Raw genomic sequence first — 19,797 nt, forward strand, 5'->3', positions numbered from 1 at the left:
TTATCATATCTGCAAAGGATCACAATTGCAAAGCTGCCTGAGTGCATACATCATATATCTTTCGCCTGAGTGTATACGTCATATATTTATAGCCTGGGTGCATACGTCGTATACCTATAGCCCGAGTGCATACGTTGTATACCTATAGCCCGAGTGCATACGTTGTATACCTATAGCCTGAGTGCATACGTTGTATACCTGTAGCCTGAGTGCATACGTTGTATACCTGTAGCCTGAGTGCATACGTTGTATACCTGTAGCCTGAGTGCATACGTTGTATACCTGTAGCCTGAGTGCATACGTTGTATACCTGTAGCCTGAGTGCATACGTTGTATACCTGTAGCCTGAGTGCATACGTTGTATACCTGTAGCCTGAGTGCATACGTTGTATACCTGTAGCCTGAGTGCATACGTTGTATACCTGTAGCCTGAGTGCATACGTTGTATACCTGTAGCCTGAGTGCATACGTTGTATACCTGTAGCCTGAGTGCATACGTCGTATATCTATAGCCCGAGTGCAGCTTTACAATTCCGATCCTTACAGAATCAGGCCCACACACAGCAACTCATCCACTAATCCGTTCATAGCTCAGTCATTTTTCAGAGTAGTTTAGCTTTAAACAGAAAATGTGCCGCTCTACTCCGTAGAACAGGATTTCCCTGTATCCCTGGGTTACCTTTGCCCCAAAGCTTTGGGGAATTTTTCAACTTGGCTTTGAGCTCAAAGCTCTTGAAAGTGTCTAATCCTCATTATTAATTCAGTGACTACACAGCTGTACTTTGAAGTGTCTTCATTCTTTTGTTCCGTCCCGGGTGCCTGCGTAGAGGCAAATTCTGCTTGCAGGTTGCAGAAGTCAAAAAGTGTGAGAGGAAACTGGGAAACTTTCCCACAAAGCAGTGTAAGGAAAAGACGAGAAGCAAACGATTCAGCTTCACATTCACATCTAGCGGAAGAGCTGATCCTTCCAATAACCCTGACCCCTGGATGTCTCTGCCTTCTCCTCGTCTTTCTTAGCCTTTTATAGTAGGAAGAATATTGTTACTGTAGAAAAGGAGCCTGTGAATGTAAAATGCGTAGTGATTGTAATAACCGGCCCAATAACCTATGGAAAGGTTCCCGGGGTTTAGCAGGACTGAGGGTCATTGAGTTCATTTGCACTATGTGGGCGGAATTGTTTATTACTAATACTATATTTTTATTTATATAGACTACATTTTACATTGAGTGGATCATGACATTACACATTACAATTGAGAGTTTTTCAAGCTCATTGAAAGACGTAGCCGTTAGCCTAACTAAGCGGGTTTGGTATGAAATGGCGACATTCAGAATGTCGACCTGGTCTGGATGTTGTCTGACTTTTACAGCATTTAAGCCTTAACCTAACACTGGTCAAAGTTTTCACTTTCAACGTTTTGTACATGCTGACATTCAGACCATGTTGACATAATGACTACACACATAATTGTTGTGTGTGACAGCTATATTCATATATGGGGAAGGCTTTGGGGTTTCTGGGTAAACGCTTTTTATTAGGAGCACTACTATAAAATTAACTCCTCTTTCCAGTTATTTACTTTTGTATCGATCTATCTAATCTATCATTAGAGAACGTTAAGAAAAAACTACATTCAGCCTTCAAAACGGCACAACACTGTTCCACAACGTGCAAAAACAACAAAACAAAACTGATATATGTAAACAATTGAAAAATGACTCACACCATTATAATTACAAGCTCAGATTTGCACATGATTTACATAATATGTCTTACACGGTAAAGACTTTCCAAAAATGAAGACAGAAGCATTCTAAACCAGCCATAGATATTCTTATAGAGGCAGAAATATGGAAAATATACAATAATAGCTTGGTGCAGTCTATTGTTCACTGTATGGAAGTGGAAGAAGTTTGAAACTAGATCTACGCTGCTTAGATCGGGCCACCCCACTATACTTAGCTGCTAGGCAAGAAGGACCGTTATCGGGGTACCTATGGCAAGGACAGCCATCACATTGACCAACCAGCAGAAGTCAGTAGCTGCCATGGAAGATCGTGTATATGGGTCAACAATCTTCAAAGTATTCCACATATGTGGGTCTTTATGGCAGGCTTGCAAGGTAGAAGCCATTGGGAAAATTAGAAGATATTGGAGATATTCCAGCAGAAAACCTTGTGGTCTGACCAGACTACTGAAGGACCTTTTTGGCCTAAATTCCGATAAGCGCTGGTTAGGAATCTCATCTTCGCAAAAACTGTGTATATTGTAGGCACGGGGGGAGATTTATCAAGTCTTGGAGAGAACAAAACTGGAGACGTTACCCATAGAAACCAATCTGCTTTTAACTGACATTTTATCGACTGTGCCAGAAAAACGACAGAAGGTGATTGGTTGCCATGAGCAACTTCTCCACTTTGGCTCTCCAAGATTTGATAAATCTCCCCCAAAGCGTTGACATTGCAGGGGGCTATCCCTCTAAAAGTGAACAGAAAGTAATCTGTCAGAAACTGCTGTTCCTACACAAGCCTTCCCTAGTACTTTGTGGGTGAGGTTTGGCTTGCTGATACTGCAACTCTTCCCAGAAATGGCAGAAACCCAACACTCAGGAAATGTTCAGACATAAAACCTGCCGAGGTCAGCACAGGAAAATCCTCTGCTACCAGTTCTGTAATCTCTTTAAGTTTGTGATAACATCTGTCTGTTTTGTAGCCAGTGTGTGTATATTGAAACATCCTGACCTTCTATGACGATCGGCTACATCGATGCAACGTTTTCTGTGGATGTATTTTTTGTTCTTTCCTCTCATAGAACATGAACCAGAGAGCTGCCCGAGCGGGCACTCCTCCTACATCATGGCCCTAAACACCATCATAGAATCTCTTAAGTGTTTCAGCTGGTTATTCATGTGTATGATAAATGAAACCCATATTGCTGTAGGTCTTTTCTCAGTGGCATGTTGGTATTATTAAGCGTGGGTTTTTATAATGGCGTCTGTTATCCAGCAGGTGCCCATTTCTTATACTTTACTGCAGTTTTAGGCAAATTGTGGTTCTCCAGCTGCTGTTCTCATGTAGCCAGAATCATCGAGGGTGCCCATATACCTGCAGAAATGAGCACACTCCTATTGCAGCTGCAAGTGTGTCCTTATACACTGTGGCTTCAGTCATGCCAAATAGTCCGGGGTGACTCTGCCACATCTTGCATATTGCTTGCTCAAAATGTGCATCGTATTCACATAAAACAACTGGGAATGACAAAACTACATTGCTACATTTGCTAGCTTGCACCGATCACTTTGATTGCTGACATTTGTCTGTGTGCGACTGGGTCTAAAAAAGAAGGCTCCATAGAGAGCAGCCAGGGGATTTTTCCCCACGAGTTCCCACGAGAGTTCCATCTGCTACTTTCACAATCTGTAAGACAAATCCCTGTGCGGTTAAAGTCACAGTTCAGCATCTGTAATACACTATGAGCAGCTTTTCGTTCTGTCTGTGACGCAATTAAGATGCAAAAATGTAGGGACAAATGCGGTATGCTTCTCCGCCTCGTATCGTCTCATTCACGGCAGGTGCCTCGTGTAGTATGGCGTATAGGCGCCAGGTGTAAGAGGACACATCTGTACTTAATTAAGGCAAAGCAGTCAGTTCCTAGATTGTCACTATAAGTTTTTGGGCCATATTCAATTAGAGGCGAAAAGTCTGTTATCGGCGTTAATTTATCACCGATGACGTCATTTTTCGCCAGTTTCAATTATCCCCATATTCAATTTCGAAGACTTTTCACAGGTGCGAAAAGTCTTTGTAAAAAAACGGGGATAAGTTTTCACCACTGTTTAGGTGGCAAAAAAAAGTGCAGAATTGGGGTTTTGGTGTGCAGAACCCAAAAAATAGCCTGGAGCCTTTGGAATGACCCCTTAATGTAATCTGTGTCAAAAAAAAAAAAAAAATCCTTGGGACACCCCAAGAAAGGTACTTTCATTTTGGGGGTGAAAAAAAAAATGTTGGGGAAAAAACTTAAAAACTAGTGAAATATACTCAGGGAGGGTCCCCAAGTATGCGGCAGGTGTTTTCTAGAATGCGGGTGGTTGCGGCAGGTGCATTTTTGAAGAATTTAAAGAAATAATTTTAGCGACTTAAAAATATGCTTGCACCCATTTTCATGTACCCCAAATTTGATGGGACTAGTTGTTTAATAAAAAATAAAAACAAAATGCTATTCTTCACCACTTCTTCACAGGCGCATTTATGTACCTGCCGCGGCTATTTCAAAACCCTGATTTCCTTCAGCAGGCCAAATCGGGGGTACCCACAATGATCCCCCATGTCAGACTATCTTTTGGGGGGTGACAGGCTGATTTCCCCTAAAGTGACAGGCATTTACGATACTTACCATTCCGTCGGGTCACGTTTTCGCCGGATCCTAATTGAATATGGGGATATGCGGGCACGAGCCCGATACTTTATCCCTGCAAATTACTGCGATGATGGCGGAAAGTCCGACCTCGGACTTTTCATCTCAAATTGAATATGGCCTTTTATATCAATTTGTACTGCAGGTGTGACCCATGGCTTACATGGCTTTCCTTGTAGGAACCGATTGCTATTAGTCATGTCCTATTGTGGCCACTTATGCATCAACATTATTTCACTTTTTGTAAGGAAATCTCCCAGCAATGGTACATCCTCGCCACTTGTTTTGAAGGCATTGTCTTGGTCACTGATAAATAAGTAAATTGTGCAGCAAACTGCTGCTTAGGTTTATTTGAACACTGTTTTCTTAGAGGGATATGTAATAATAGACTTCAATCATAGCAGAGGCGGTTGCAATAGCCTCCGTAATATATCCAGTCCTTCTGTGGAAATGCAATACAGTATGTGGTTCTGTTTTGTGACCAAACGCCACAAAAGAAGCTCTTTGAAGAAAACTTTCAGCTTCCATATATATTTTCTTTTTAATAATTATCATCTGCGTCTCTTTTCCCACAATGCATTGCAGATCAGTCACTCTTGCCCTATCACTGGTGATGAGCTTTGTTGTGCTGAGTGGGGTACATTAAAGTTTTCCTTGCTAGCTAGTCTTCATGGCTTCTGCATCTTGCATACACCTTTTCATTTTCTCCTCATTAGATGAGTGAAGGGATAAAAATAGAGACTTTTTTGCATATAAGCAGAGACCACATTTGTAACCTGTTTCTTCATAATAACTATTTCATGTCAATTCATTACTGGTGCTGATTGGAAACCTAATTTCCAGATCCTGGTGTTGATATACTTTGTAATATCGATTAGTAGTATTATTTATGCATTCTGACTATAAACTGGTTCCTGGCATATATATTTAAATGTAAGTGCAAAAAAAATAAAATTAATATTAATAATAAAAAAAAAATTATGTGTGTGTACATACATGTGTAAAACTTTCTCTGTCATTCAAATATCGTTTCCTGTGCTGTGATCTGGTAAGAGTGTCCTTAATAGTGTAAATGTACTTCTTTGCTGTCTTGCATTACCTTAGACCTGTAATGCTGGGCATATACGGCAAGATAAAATGTCTCTGACCGACAGACATTTTATGTGGCCGTCTGCCAGCTGCAGATGTCTGCGGCATACACTGTGAGAGAAATCTCACAGTGTATAGCCCGACATCTGCGCTCCGCCCCCGGGGGAGGAGACCTTTCCCTGTTCCTTCCGTAGGAAGGAACACAGGAAATGTCTGTCTGTCGGCCGCGCTGGGCATACACTGCCCAATGCGGCCGACCGTTACCGGGTAAATATCGCATCGGACGGGCATGCTGGACAATCCAGCATGCTCGACCGAGCAATATTTAACCCTCGGTCGCCCCCCCCACGCTACAATTATCGCAGCGATCCGCCGATATCGGGCAGATCGTCCCGATAATTGCATCGTGTATGGCCAGAATAAGAAGGAGCCATAGGTTTATTGTATTATATATGCCTAACGTGCTGTTTGTTCTTTCTTGTTTCTCCTCAGTGTGTGTTTCCTTGGCGTCCTGGCTCTCATCATAAGCTGGGCATCCATGGGCCTAGAGCTTGCCGTGGCCGTGGTAAGTAAAAATCCCTTCCACATGTACCTACACTCACTGGTTTAATAATACCTATTCCTCCGGCTAGCGGAGGCATTATTTTCTCTCAGACAGCCAACACCGTGTCTGAGAACATTAGCACTGTGTGTCTGTCTGAGGCCTCTACCAACCAGCCCAGAACAGGAATATGTGCAGTCATTGCTTTCTAATGCTCAAGTTCTTAGGCATGAGGAGGAATATCACACAGGCTCAATTACAGCTTATGATTACCTATCGTACTCATGCATCTAATAATGTGGCTATGGTCCTATACCAATAGGCTGAGAACACGTGTGTATTTATATTGTCGATTCAGACCGGTTCCTTGCAACAGAATGTGGTTTATTTGCGGTTTATAGCACTAGTGTATATTCACACAGCATACTGCTAACAGAATGCCTTTTTTTTACCAGCGCTAACACAAATTACAAAGCAATATCTGCTATGTAATACATAGGGGTTTATGTAATAGGCTCCAGTATTACTGACCTGGAGGGATTTCAGCGAGTTTGTTTCTCAAATTAGCAGTAATCAGTTATGAAGCTAGTTTTGCCTTATAACTGGTTGCCGCTTTAAATTTAGTGGTAAATTCATTGAAATCCAGCCGGTTCCATAGTGTGGAACCTATTACATAAACCCCATAGCGCAGAGATTTCCAAATATGGACCTCAAGGCACCCTAACGGTACATGTTTTAAGGATAACCTTGCTTGGGCACAGGAGTCTTTTGATTTAACCATCTGTGATCAACCATGGATAGCCGTAAAACCTGGACCGTTGGGGTGCCTGGAGGACCGATTTTGGAAACCTCTGTCATAGTGCTTATACAATCTACTTGTGTTACTGCTCTTTTTATTATAAAGTAGATGGACCTGTACTATATGGTCCTTTGGGTAAACCCAATGTGTGTGTGTGTGTGTGTGTGTGTGTGTGTGTGTGTAGTGAAAATAACCTCATTGGCTGGTGCTACAGAACATCAGTGGTGGGTGATTCATTACCAACCAACAAGACGTGTGCACCTGCCAGAGAATCAGAGCGAAGAGGTTGAGATGCAACATGCAGTTTAATTAAAGCATTGCAGAATCGGCAACCCTGTTAGTACCATAGGAACTCATCATGGCATCATGATTTAAAGAAGGAACACAGAATATAAGAGGAATAGTCATAGGAAAAGTTGTACAATCAGTGATCTCTGCATGGGATAAGATAAAGAACCAATTTCTGCAGATAATTTGGACATAACATTTATACAGACTGTAAATCAATATGAGATATAGCATTATATTTGAAACCCAGTATATAAGGATAGTGTACAGCAACCGACCCTATGTGTGTAGACGGTGAGGCAAAACGCGCTAGTCTGCATAAGTGTCTACCTTCCTAACATTCCTTACATTTATTTTAGTTTGTTTTGCCACCAGCATTTGTTTGTATTTGTGCAAGTTGATACCACCTATTGCAATTGAAGCACTATTTCACATATACTAACTAGCGCGTTTTGTCTCACTCCTTATACCCATAGTATTGAGTGTTAAGGACTATCCTTCTGTATTCTTCCAATTACTGAATGGACACCTCGTGACTATTAGCAGCTCACCCGTCCCCTTATTAGAGATTTGATATTCAACCCTATCTAAGGTGGACATAATTTCCCATTTATTCAGTATTGATGAACATATTCAGGTCATCCTAAAGAGAAAATGGTCTTCAGACGAAATGTTAATCTCTCGTTTCAGGATAGTTTGTTCTATTTTCCCACCACTAATCACACGGAAGTCCCTTCTAATTCTGAAGCCCTCTGCTTTACTAATCACATACGTAAAAAAGCCCTTACTGATGTGTGTAGCGCAGAGGTTCCCAAACCGGGTCCTCAGGGCACCCTAATTGTCCAGAACTGTTAAGGTTCCTTGAGGACCAAGTTTGGGAGCCTATGGTGTAGGGTGTTGTAGTATAAAGTAAAAAAATATTAAACGCCCTCACATTCCTTTTTCCTTTTTTCTAATTTGTCATGGGAATTCACATCGCAAGCGACCAAACGTGTACCTTCGCCCAATGGGTGAATCTAGTATAGTTTTTATGAGATCATCCATACTGCAAATTTAGGGCCTGATTCAGAGTTCTCCGCTATTCCGATTTTTACAGAGTTGAGTAATTATCAGTAAACTGTGCATGTGTCTAAGCAGGGCTGCCACTAGAAAATGTGGGGCCCCGTACTGACAAAAAATAGGCAGGGCCCCACCTCAGGATATGGGACAGAGGTTGGCGGAGCTGTGGATAATGTGGGTGGAGCTACTTTTAAGGGGTATTAACATTTGGGCTGTGGGGGCAGTTGTTATAACTGGGGGGCGCAGGGAAGGCTGGCTGGACTGGGGCAGGCTGGCTGGCTGTACTGGCGGAGGGCACAGGGAAGGCATGCTGCCTGGACTAGAAGGGTGGCTGTACTGGGGTGGTGGGCAGGGAAGGCAGGCTCACTGGCTGAACTAGGGGGGCGCAGGGAACGCTGTATGGACTGTGGGGGAAGCACAGGGAAGGCAGGCTGGACTGGGGCAGAACAGGAAAGGCTGGACTGGGAGGCACAGGGAAGGCAGGCTGGCTATACTAGAATGCTGGCTGGAGTTGGAGGTCAGGGAACGCTGGCTGGACTGGGGGGGGGGTGCAACGGGAATGCTGGGTGGACCGGTGGGTGGGTGGGTGACTGGCTGGACTGGTGTTGGGCGCAGGGATAGCAGGCTGACCAGACTAGAGGGCTCACGGATCGGCTTCTGTTTCCGCGAGCTGTGATTGGCTCACGGACGGCTCAATATTTAATTCAAGCACAGCCTATGCTCTGCCTCCTGTGACTATCAGCCACCCATTGCATTGCGCACCGCTGCTACCCGGGCCCCATCTCTCTCCGGGACTGGATTCCTGGCAGTCCCCCCCTGATGGTGATCCTGCGTCTAAGTCGCACAGTGCATGCATCAAGGACCATTATCATAGCTGCTTGCAGCGACTTATTCACAGCGTGATTAACAATCAAGGAGCGTTTCAGGGAACTAAAAGGGAATGGCGGGCAAAGAGCAGGCATGTTGCAACGGTTTCGGGGGCGGCATACCCTTGATCCCATATGCAAGGAATATGGTACTAGCGATCTCCATGGCCATTCTGCGACCGATGCTGCGTATTTGTACGCAGATGCTTGGATTTGCAAAGCCGCAGGTAGCCATCTCAATAAGTCTCCCGACGTCTGCATATTTTCGCACATCAGTGGTGTACCAATTCGCTGCTACAACGGCATCAGCATACAGCTGGGAATCAGACCCATAGGCAGCAATTCCTGAGCAAATTTTTTCCACTTTTGATCATTAAATGTTCAGCTGCTTTCACAGAGGCTCCCAGTTCCTCAGATAATTCATGTCTGTTTATCATAGATAAGCTCTTGTGGATTTGGGGTAATAATTTGCTGCTTTTTGGTATTCAGGAAGGAAATTTGTGTCACTCATTCTGTGAAAGCTTCAGGAATTAGAAATATATTATTAGTGATATTCACATGTGGGAATTTATAGCACGCCGTATCCGGTAAATACAGTGTGCGGGGGCCGTCCACCAAATTGACACCGTTATCTCTTTTATTATTGCATCCTCGCTGGACCCTGCTCACATCAAAGAAAGTTTCCAAAAAAAAAAATCTTAAATCAAAGATGAGCAATCAGCATTCATCAATTCATATAGGTCAACAAGCAGACGCCTTTGTGGTGTACTACAGTGCCAGCCAATGATGGTATGAAATTGTCAATTATATAGTATAAGAGTATATGCTGGCGCTATACAAGTAAATGTTGATAATAATAGCCAAAAACAATCATCTGGCTTGTCACCACAGCCTCATAGAAAAGGTGCGGCTACTTATATATAGAGCTGCCAAGCTTCATCATGGCAAAGCTAACAAGCTAAACGAATGTTAATACAATGCAATAACGCAGCAAGCTACTATAAATGGCATTGGCACTATACATTAGACATCAAATTGAAACATTTTTTTTGTTAGACAGTAGTGCTAGTATATTGGTATTATGCTATAAATTCTCCCTATTTTATTACACCCTGTCTTAATAAATAACACACATTCTAAAATTATTGGTATATGACTGCAGCCACAAGTGTTTTACATTTAGACCGAATGCTATTATTTTTCTTTTTGCGTTTTTAATTGTACTTATAGATTTTTTACAATTCACCAACCTCCTTAAGTGTTGCCCTTGAACCTGCCACTGCGTTATATATCCCAGCTGCCGCAAGTCTGTATTTTACTCCTAACAATTACAGTAGTGTTAATGTTATTACTACTTTTTTTCTCTTCTATTTAAAATTGATTACTTGCATTATTTTTTTATTTATATGTGTGCCACCAAGGGCCCATAGAGCTGTACAAGGAAAATCACAATGATATGAACAAACCTTATATAGAGGTTCAAACACACAATACAAGGGTAAAAAATCAAGCGGTGAGATCATTATACAACTGAGTGTTATTAACTGTATCACTCAATGACCCAGTGCCCTCAGCTGGCAAAGTGTCAGAGTTGCTGATTGGGAGTGGAGGTGCGCTAGAGACCAAGAGAGTGTAAAGTAAGAATCAAGAGGGTGAAGGGCCCTGATCGTGGGACCAGTACAATATAGGAATACCATCGATCTTTTTTTTATTTATTTATTTTACACCAATTTAGCAAAGATGTATTTTTTTTTTCTCTAATACATTTTCTCTCTTGCTTCCCAGGGCTCCAGTGACTTTTGTGTGGATCCCGACTCATTTGTCACCAAAGTGGTGGAACAAAAATCTGTTCTGAATGCAGGTGAGATGTCTGTGTCTGATATTACACGTTTGCTTGGAACTCAGCCTGTCCTGCACGTTCCACCTGAAAAATGGTCCATCCTGACCTTCACCCTTATGGATCTTGTTCTAGCCGGAAGGTGTCACAGATTTATAGCTGGCTGTTTGATTTCTCGCCTCTCTCCCGCACACCTTTTAAACCTCCCCGCTGGGCACATACTGCAGCTGCTTCCTAGCCTGCATTAGCACAGATTAGACCACCCTAATACTTGGGGTCATCTGGGTTAAAGGCATACATCCATTAGGAGGCTAAGAGGATCACGCTCACACATTTCCAGTCTTCTGATTATTCAGGGTTTGGACAATTTCTCTGTCCTGCTGGAGCATTGTACAGGATGGGAAATCCGTGACACAGGAATATGCATGTAGGCAGCAGATATCTTATGGCTCTCTGTACTGTAAAGTCCTTTTATTTTCAACATATGCTTTCGTGCATGGGATATAAAATGGGACAGGCATGATTACAGACTTTTTACGGCTTCCTCTGAATATATAATAATTATTGAAGGAACCATTCATACATTTTCTGCTATGTAGAATTTTTTTCTCATTGTGCAGTCAAAAGTGGAAGTTTTAAAGTGCTTGTATTCAGTCTAAATTCCTTATTACCATACCACCACTACCGGATCTCTCCTGCCAGTCTCATTCACCTCCTCCCCACCTCCGTCCAGCTGCTAACACCTGTCTCCTCCTAGTGACAACAGGCGGTAGTGCACCATGTTATGCATCAACTTTTTTCCTTCTCCTGCATCAACTTCCACAGTGGAGGGAAGTCCAAGATGTTTGAGATGAGAACATTGGGGGAGATGTATCAAACCTTCTAATGTGTGTACAAGTTGACCATAGCAATCTCCGCAGATTGAGCGATTGTTGGCTATTGCACATGCGTGTAAGCAGCACTGTGCACGCGTAAAGATTGAATTGCAATTACTCTCACACAGAGGATTCACTGGAAAAGGGAGTGACAGGTAGTCAGCGTTTGGGGGAGGTAAATGGGGAATGGTTAGAAAAAAACGCAGGCGTGTTGGACCATTTAAATTAGGGATGTGCAGGCTCGGATAGGTTCGAGTTTGCACGTGGAGTTCGGATTTTTCCCTCCAAAAAAACGGAACTCAGAAAGAGGCAAAACGTCATCTTGCATGGATGAACATCATCATTCCTGGACAAAGTCCAGGAATGATGATGTTCATCCATGCAAGATGACGTTTTGCCTCTTTCTGAGTTCCGTTTTTTTGGAGGGAAAAATCCGAACTCCACGTGCAAACTCGAACCTATCCGAGCCTGCACATCCCTAATTTAAATACATGTTTTTTTTTTTGGCGTGCATAAATTACCCATTGCGTTCTTGCTGGCAGCAGCAGAGCCCTCTGTGTGTCTGGAGACCCGCTATGTCTGTGACAGCTTAGACTTACTCAGATCTGCGTTTTATGTTTCCGGTTTTGTGTGTGCGTGAGCGGCGGATGTGAGCTGCTTTCAGGGGCTTCTCTAAGCACTGGACGGCGAGTGAGTCATTAGCTTATGTTAGCAATTGCGATCTGTGAGAGATTGCAGCTGCGATGGCATTTGCGTCCACGTCTGAATGAGGCCCCATGTTCTCTCCTCATTAGCAAGTGCGTTGCAGAAGATGGCTTTGTTTTACACTTAGTAGCTAAAGCCTTCATCTGCGAAGCTTGTCGTGCCTAGTTCAATAGCACAGCCTATGAACTTATAGCATCAGCGGATGGTTTGATATGTCAGAGCCTATAGTTTACAGAAGATCTTTGTATTACACAAAATTAAGTTAGATTGAGCTATTCATTAATGCTCAGTAATTACTTTGCAGATGATGGGGGGGAAAAAGCCACTAAGGACATAAGATGTTCCAGCTTTATCTGAAAGCAATAGTGTACAGCAATGGCCAAAAGCTGTGAGAATGACACAAGTATTGGTTTTCGCAAAGTTTGCTGCTTTGGGAGTTTTTAGACCTTTTTGTCAGATGTTACTATGGTATACAGAAGTAACATTACAAGCATTTCATAAGTGTCAAAGGCTTTTATTGACAATTACGTTAAGTTTATGCAAAGAGTCAATATTAGTGTTGACCCTTCTTTTTGAAAACCTCTGCAATTCGTCCTGGCATGCTGTCAATCAAATTTTGGGCCACATACTGACTGGCCACCCATTCTTGCCTAATCAATGCTCGGATGCTTTACTGTTGGCATGACACGGGACTGATGGTAGCGCTCACCTATCCTTCTCCGGACAAGCGTTTTTCCAGATGCCCCAAACAATCTGAAAGGGCATTCTCAAAACTTTTGGCCATGGCACTAATTCCTGAACCCTATGGTTCACAGACGGCACTTAATGGAGAGTTTTTCTTCGCATGATATTATAAACACGGACCCCCCCCCCCCCCATCCCTTGGGGTTGCTTTGACCAAGGAAGCTCCCTGCCTGGACACTGCACGAAGGTTAAAGCCCTGATTGTGCTGCTATGATTTCTGCTTTACATTTTGTGGCACGTCTTACCACATGGGGAAGACCGGAGTAGTTCTAGATAGCAGCTGAGTGCAGACATCAATTAGCTCTTCTGTGCTCCATTCTAGAACCAAGAGTTCAGCTTTCTCCAGATTATAGAGGATGGCTCTGTATAACATACAAAGTCTACTGGCATTTTACTGTACTGTATTTGAATAGGATCTGATTATGTGGCTGGCAGCAGGCTAGAAAGGATATTTCTAGCTAAACCATATTTTGTGTGTGTGTGGTGTGAGTCCCCTGGTGCTGAAATAATAGGCAGCACAGACCTGATCACCAAGTATCTCCTACAATTACTGATGGGCATTTCAAAACCACTGTGCACTTACTTTGCAGTAATGGCACTTAGCAGCAGGCCATACCTGTAATGCAGCATGCACAGGAACTTTGTCCATTATGTGGATCATCACGTAAAGGAGGCACGGCCTCACCATATAAGAGGAGGAGCTTACTGCTGGAGTCTCAGATCGCTACGGTTCAGCATACCCGCACCATTCAATAGTTTGTAATACACCAGTTCAACCTGGAAAAGAGTTGTAAAGTTGGGGACCATGGATGAAAGCCGTCAGTACTGATTTTATAGATGCAGGCTCTTTTTTTACCAGTTGTTACTTTCTATTTTTGCAATTTTGTTGAAAATGTTTATGTAAAACTGATTTCTTCTGTCGTATCATCTAATAATCATCTTCCATAGCCCCAATTGTCAGCTTCAGACTGTATTAGACTCTTTGTCTGCCTCTAATGTTTAATGGAGTCCAAAAAAAATACAGACTCTGCATTAGCATCTTCTTCTTATGTACTTTATTGCCAGGAAAGCACTTGGTAATGCACCGCACATGACTCTGTAAACTGTAAGCGCAGGTTAGGCTACAGAGGGCAATTGTGCTGTCTTTGGCTAATTACAGTTTAATGGCTCGGCTGAGCAGTAGAGAAGAGGTACAGCTAATATTGTACTGGGAAGGTGAACAGCTGGTGGGACCAGCCCCAGAGTGGAGTAATGAATTATAGAAAGCATCTGTCAGCTTCCAATGGCCGCTTGCATGCTTTCTTCTCGTATCCATACACAGGCCTGCACGCACCACGTCTCCTGAGAGCTGCATGAAATATTTAGAGGTGTCTTCATTCAGACATAAGGATCGAGTGCATTAACAGGATGGCTGGGAGGAGTGCTTAAAGGAACACTGCTGCAAAATGTAAATACCATATTTAATAGGTATTTGTGTGATAAATGGTATGACTATGTCATTCTGGTCAGATAACTTTATTAATAATATTATTTGCATTTTATTAACACAAGTGTGGGCTCGTATGCCTTTTAGTGTCATGTGCAATGCGGTACACCCAGTCTCATGATCTCATTGGGTACATACTGCGGTTGATTACTACAGTATGTCATTAGAATATCGCTAAGGACAGCTCTTCCGACAAGAGCAATACCCTAGAACAGAGGGGCTTCCGGCTATCACACTCAGCAGTCTATCTGGCGTCCTTTTGCGCATGTGCTGAAGGCCGCGGGTTCTCGGGGGAGATGAGAGGGATCCCTCTGAGGGGAGGCGTCCTGAAAAGAAGCCCATCGGGTTCTATTGGCTAACGCCACCTAAAGATGGCATTACCCACCGAGAGGAAGCGGTGCTTTGTATATATGGAAAATGCAGTAAAACCCCCAAAAACTGCATTTTCAGGGATTTTACTGCATTTTTCCCCTTTAGCACATCCCGCCCTATGTAGTCAAAATGTCAACATGGACCTATGTCGACATTCACCGTGTTGAAAGTCAAAATGCCGACATTCACAATGTTGGCAGCTCAAGTTAGGGCTTAAAGGCATAATAATGCTATGTTGATGTGCCGACTGTTGACATTCTGAATGTTGACAATTTGCGCCACTCCCGGATAAGACTCCCTTGTGCCACTACCAGCATTTACTGTTACTTAATTGTCGTAGATGGAAATGTTGTGACTGCTAAACCGCACACTTTTTAATAGATTGGGATTAACTTAAAAATCATTAACATTAAAAGCACCTTTGGTGGGTGCAAGGCCTTACTCACTTAGAGTAACCCCCCCCCTGCAACCTGATACTAATTGCTGCCTTCCTACAGAGGAAATCTTGGGGCTTAGAAGTTTCCATCAAGCTGGTCCGGCCTATCGTATGTGGAGCAGGGATCCTGTCCGGTTCCATATTACACAGCTCCTATACTAGCACGTATGACACATCATAACGTGATATGGTAGCAGTGAGGGTAATAGTGGAGGTTTCAAACACATTTCTCAGCTCTGGATAAATTGGTAGAAATTAAATCATAATTGAACAATACAGTGGTGCGCTTTGTACATCCAGGGATTACAAGTGTATTAACAGCAGCTGACATATAAGGGATATTGTCCAAGAAATCCCTTCAAAACACAAAACTACAGGAAAATATATACAGTGGGGCAAAAAAGTATTTGGACAGCCACCGATTGTGCAGGTTGTTACACTTTAAAAGATGAGAGAGGTCTGCAATATCCATCATAGGTACACTTTAACTGTGAGAGACAGAATCAGAACAAAAAATTCTGGAAATCACATTGTATAATTTTAAAAAAATTTATTTGTATATTCTTGTGGAAAATAAATATTTGGACACCTACCAACCAGCAAGAATTCTGGCTTTCACAGACCTGTTACTTCTTTAGGAAGCTCATCTATCCTCCACTCGTTACCTGTATTAATGGCACTTGTTTGAACTGGTTAACTGTATAAGAGACACCTGTCCACACCCTCAAACAGTCAGACTGCAACCTCTCCACCATGGCCAAGACCAGAGAGCTGTCTAAGGACACCAGGGACAAAATTGTAGACCTGCACAAGGCTGGGATGAGCTACTCGACAATAGGCAAGCAGCTTGGTGAGAAGAGATCAACCGTTGGCGCAATTATTAAAAAATGGAAGAAATACAAGATCGCTGACCATCTCCCTTGACCAGGGGCTCCATGCAAGATCTCACCTCGTGGGGTATCAATGATCTTGAGAACGGTGAGTGATCAGCCCAGAACTACACGGGGGTACCTAGTCAATGACCTCAAGAGAGCTGGGACCACAGTCACAAAGGTTACGATTAGTAACACACTACGTCGTCATAGATTCAAATCCTGCAGCGCCCGAAAGCTCCCCTTGCTTAAGCCAGCACATGTCCATGCCCGTCTAAAGTTTGCCCGTGACCATCTGGATGATCCAGAGGAGGATTGGGAGAATGTCATGTGGTCAGATGAGACCAAAATAGAACTTTTTGGTATAAACTCCACACGCCATGTTTGGAGGGAGAAGAATGATGAGTGGCATCCCAAAAACACCATACCCACTGTGAAGCATGGGGGTGGAAACATCATGCTTTGGGGATGCTTTTCTGCAAAGGGGACCGAACGACTGATCCGTATTACGGAGAGGATGAATGGGGCCATGTATCGTGACATTTTGGGGAAAAACCTCCTTCCCTCAGTAAGAGCATTGAAGATGCAACGTGACTGGGTCTTCCTGCATGACAATGACCCCAAACAAACCGCCCGGGCAACTAAGGAGTGGCTCCGTAAGAAGCATTTCAAGGTCCTGGATTGGCCTAGCCAGTCTCCAGACCTCAACCCAATAGAAAATCTGTGGAGGGAGTTGAAAGTCCGTGTTCCCCGGCGACAGCCCCAAAACATGACACATCTAAAGAAGAACTGCATTGAAGAGTGGGCCAAAATACCTGCTGCAGTGTGTGCAAACCTGGTCAAGAACTACAGGAAACGTTTGTAAAGTAACCTCGGTTGGCAATTACAGAGGTCAAAGTATTGAGTTAAACTTTTTGAATGTCCAAATATTTTTTTTCAGAAAGTATATACAAATAAACTGTTTTAGAATCATACAATGTGATTTCCGGAATTTTTTATTCTGATTCTGTCTCTCAGTTGAAGTGTACCTATGAAGTGTACAACTTGCACAATCGGTGGCTGTCCAAATACTTTTTTGCCCCACTGTATGTCTGCGCTAATGACCACTAAAAAAATATATATACACTCCGGAGTTGTCAATTATAGTTTAATATGAAACAGTGTAATTAACACATAGGAAAAGAAGAACTGCAGTTCCTTTAAAATGAATACAAACTAACAAATACTCATAGATACATATCATTCAACCATAGACCTACATGTGCACTATTAAGTCCAAAGGATCCTTAGGAACCCGCTAAAGACCATTATTGGTTAAAGCAGCAATGGTATATATGGATAAAATCCCAATTGTAGGAAAAGTTAATAAGATGTGCCTGTAGGTTATCTGGCTGAGCATTACACAGTCTGCATAAACTTAATTCCAAAAGTCTCTCTGGGCCTGATTCAGAGCCAGACGCCCTGACCAGAGCGCTCGCTCTGAATCAGGGCCCTCCTACCTAAACTTGGAGCGGCCTCCTGGCCGCTCGCATAGCTGTGGGTGACCACCCACAGCATATGCGAGTGGCCAAAAAGATGGTCGCGATGGTCAAGACCATCGCGACCATCGGGCTTGCGACGAGACCCTGCGGTAGGGTCTCGGTGACCGCAAGCCCTGGAGTGATTTTGGCTCTATCTGAGCCAAAATCACTCCCACTGACATCACTAGTGATGTCAGTGGGGCCCGACCCAGACGGTAGGCGTTCCCATGGGAATGCCTCTGTCTGGCAGCCACGCCCCCGGCATGCCCACCAAAGGGGGCGTGCTGTCACTCACCATCGACAGCACGCCCCCTTTGGTGCGAGACTCGGAGCGACGGCTTCCCCGTCGCTAGCTGGGTCTCGCGAATGCGCACGACGGAGCAGTCTCCGTCATGCACATGCGCACTAGGGCACCATCGACTCGCTTGCGAGCGCTCAGCGCTCGCGAGCGTGTCTGAATTAGGCCCTCTATTCCCACTGGCAGACACTCAATGAGTATAGTGGCTTGGAGTATTAGTCACTAACCACTTACCCTCTCACAGCAGTCACAATCTCGAGAAGCAGTTGGCATAGTATAACTGTATACATTACTACATCTGCACCAACACATTACTATATATTTATTATAGCTGTATATCTTATGTAACATGTTTAGCAGTCGGGAAAAAAAAATCCAAAATCTTTTTATAGTGAAACTCTGTGAGCTTTATTTACGAAGTGGTGACTTTTGGAAACCGCCTTTTCCAGGTGGGTTAGAGGTGAACATTTAAAACTGTACCCAGTCACTGTAAAGCCTGGCGTGCTTTACACTGGCTGCAAGTGCTGTTTTAAATTTTTACCTCCAACCTGCCGGGAAGAGGCGGCTTCCAAAAGTCACCACTTCGTAAATAAACAAATTGTAATAAGCATCAAAAGAAGTGATTGTTTTTGTAACTTGCAACAGTGTCTGCTGGCCAGCATTCGTCCTCTGATGCGTTTCACTGCTAGTGTGCAGCTCTATATACACTAGCAGTGAAATGCCTCAATGACTAATGTTGGCCAGCATTCGTCCGCTGATGCGTTTCACTGCTAGTGTGCAGCGCTATATACACTAACAGTGTCTGCTGGCCAGCATTCGTCCGCTGATGCGTTTCACTGCTAGTGTGCAGCTCTATATACACTAGCAGTGAAATGTGTCAATGACGAATGTTGGCCAGCATTCGTCCTCTGATGCGTTTCACTGCTAGTGTGCAGCTCTATATACACTAGCAGTGAAATGCCTCAATGACTAATGTTGGCCAGCATTCGTCCTCTGATGCGTTTCACTGCTAGTGTGCAGCTCTATATACACTAGCAGTGAAATGTGTCAATGACGAATGTTGGCTAGCATTCGCCCTCTGATGCGTTTCACTGCTAGTGTGCAGCTCTATATACACTAGCAGTGAAATGCCTCAATGACTAATGTTGGCCAGCATTCGTCCTCTGATGCGTTTCACTGCTAGTGTGCAGCTCTATATACACTAGCAGTGAAATGTGTCAATGACGAATGTTGGCCAGCATTCGTCCTCTGATGCGTTTCACTGCTAGTGTGCAGCTCTATATACACTAGCAGTGAAATGCCTCAATGACTAATGTTGGCCAGCATTCGTCTGCTGATGCGTTTCACTGCTAGTGTGCAGCGCTATATACACTAACAGTGTCTGCTGGCCAGCATTCTTCCTCTGATGCTTTTCACTGCTAGTGTGCAGCTCTATATACACTAGCAGTGAAATGTGTCAATGACGAATGTTGGCCAGCATTCGTCCTCTGATGCGTTTCACTGCTAGTGTGCAGCTCTATATACACTAGCAGTGAAATGTGTCAATGACGAATGTTGGCCAGCATTCGTCCTCTGATGCGTTTCACTGCTAGTGTG

The 19,797-nt window shown here is 43.5% G+C and overlaps 1 protein-coding gene across 2 annotated transcripts in view; it reads left to right on the plus strand.

Annotated features, from left to right (window-relative positions):
* TTYH3 (tweety family member 3) overlaps positions 1 to 19,797 on the plus strand; it is a 162,951-nt gene that overhangs the window by 112,799 nt on the left and 30,355 nt on the right. For both annotated transcript variants that reach the window (XM_088452049.1, XM_088452050.1), the window contains exons 6-7: positions 5,996 to 6,068; positions 10,842 to 10,917. In XM_088452049.1, coding sequence (XP_088308175.1) covers positions 5,996 to 6,068; positions 10,842 to 10,917 — 149 coding nt within the window. The remainder of the gene's footprint in view (positions 1 to 5,995; positions 6,069 to 10,841; positions 10,918 to 19,797) is intronic.

This window comes from Taudactylus pleione, unplaced genomic scaffold, assembly GCF_031769625.1.
Source record: "Taudactylus pleione unplaced genomic scaffold, aTauple2 ptg000032l, whole genome shotgun sequence".
Classification (NCBI taxonomy): domain Eukaryota; kingdom Metazoa; phylum Chordata; class Amphibia; order Anura; family Myobatrachidae; genus Taudactylus; species Taudactylus pleione.